Source organism: Neopelma chrysocephalum, unplaced genomic scaffold (genome assembly GCF_003984885.1).
Source record: "Neopelma chrysocephalum unplaced genomic scaffold, ASM398488v2 Primary Assembly neopelma1_80671, whole genome shotgun sequence".
In the NCBI taxonomy this organism is placed as follows: domain Eukaryota; kingdom Metazoa; phylum Chordata; class Aves; order Passeriformes; family Pipridae; genus Neopelma; species Neopelma chrysocephalum.
Window position 1 is genome coordinate 1,811 of NW_020912096.1, and position 1,487 is coordinate 3,297.

The 1,487-nt window shown below is 40.6% G+C and overlaps 1 protein-coding gene across 1 annotated transcript in view; it reads right to left on the reverse strand.

Annotated features, from left to right (window-relative positions):
- Positions 1-1,481, reverse strand: part of LOC113979457 (isocitrate dehydrogenase [NAD] subunit gamma, mitochondrial-like) — a gene marked incomplete at its 3' end in the record, with an annotated part of 3,274 nt that extends 1,793 nt beyond the window's left edge. The window contains exons 1-2 of the mRNA XM_027706843.1: positions 1,381-1,481; positions 81-193 (exon numbers count right to left, since the gene is read on the reverse strand). Coding sequence (XP_027562644.1) covers positions 81-193; positions 1,381-1,406 — 139 coding nt within the window. The remainder of the gene's footprint in view (positions 1-80; positions 194-1,380) is intronic.
- Between the last annotated feature and the right edge of the window lie 6 nt (positions 1,482-1,487).

Here is a 1,487-nt window from a genome sequence, read left to right on the forward strand (position 1 = left end):
TCCCCAAGGTACCAGAGAGCCCCCCAAGGTACCAGGGAGCCCCCCAAACTCCCATCCCCGGGGTTCCCAGCCCAGCTCACCCTTGAGGGCGACGCCGTTGCGCCGGATGGCCATGATGGCGTTGTTCACGTCGTCCTCGGGGGCCTCGGAGCCCACCCGCACCTCCTCGAAGTCCACGGGGACGCAGGCGTGTCTGGGGGGGGGAAACCAGAGCCAGGCCCCCAAAAAGTTAATTAAGGTAATTTTTCTCTGCTGAAAAAAGCCCCCCCAACACCTCCCCTGCCTGCACTGCAAGGATTTGTTCTGTTTGTCAGAGTTAAAGCTGAGAAAAATATTAAGAATGTTCTATATACTCCTAATATGTACATATTATTTATGTATATGACTAACTTAGAAGTCATAAATTAAAATAAAGTAGGCATCTGAACGGGAAAAAAGGATTTAGAATCAAGAGTTTATGCAAACTTCAATAATTAGGACAAGAACAATAAAAAAGTAAAAAGGTCAAAGTGAGAAAGAAGAGAAAATAAGCCCTGACTTTAGGATGAAATCCTGGATCTACCAGTGAAACTCAATGCCAAAAGAAGAATCTGGAAAGCCCTGCCCAGACTCCACCTATTATTATAAAATACTAGATATTATATATATATATAAAAATATATAATATCATATCAGATATTATATATCTAATATAATTGCATTTCTTTCTCTTTCTCTATAGATATATATATACATGTATATATGGTTTTGGGACCCCCCAAATGGACCCCCCCCATGCACCCTCCCAATATTTTTAGGGTCCCTCAGGGCCCACCCCATAATTAGATATACATATAGATATATTTCTAATATATCTAATATCTATATATATATCTCTAATACCTATCTATAATATATCTAATATATATAACTATATATACATAATATTTTATATCTTTAGTGTATATAATATATAGAATATGTATAATATATACACAAAAAATATATATAGATATATAAAATATATATATAGGTATAGATACAAATATTAGATACGTAACTAAATATTGTAATCACATCAATATTTATATAATTACACATGTACACTGTGTAAATTATCCTGATGTTGTGCTCATGTCTTTGAGCAACTTTTCTATGGAATGAACCGCTTTGCTCCCAAAATTCCCATAAATCCCTCGCTGCTCAAAGATGCAAAGTCCCTGAACAGTTTCTTATATTCTAAAGCTTTTTGGTATTAAAAAGGACTTTGACAAAGTCCCTGAACTGTTTCTTATATTCTGAAGTTTTTTGGTATTAAAAGGGGGGTCAGGAGGGTCCCAAGGGTGCCCCCAACGCTGAAGGGGGGGTCCTCAGAGGGTTGGGTGGGGGGTGGGCACCCACCTGAAGACCTCCTTGACGTGCAGCATCAGCTCGGGGCCGATGCCGTCGCCCGGGATCAGCGTCACCGTGTGCCGACCCCCGTACTTGGCGGGGGGGGGCTGGGGGGG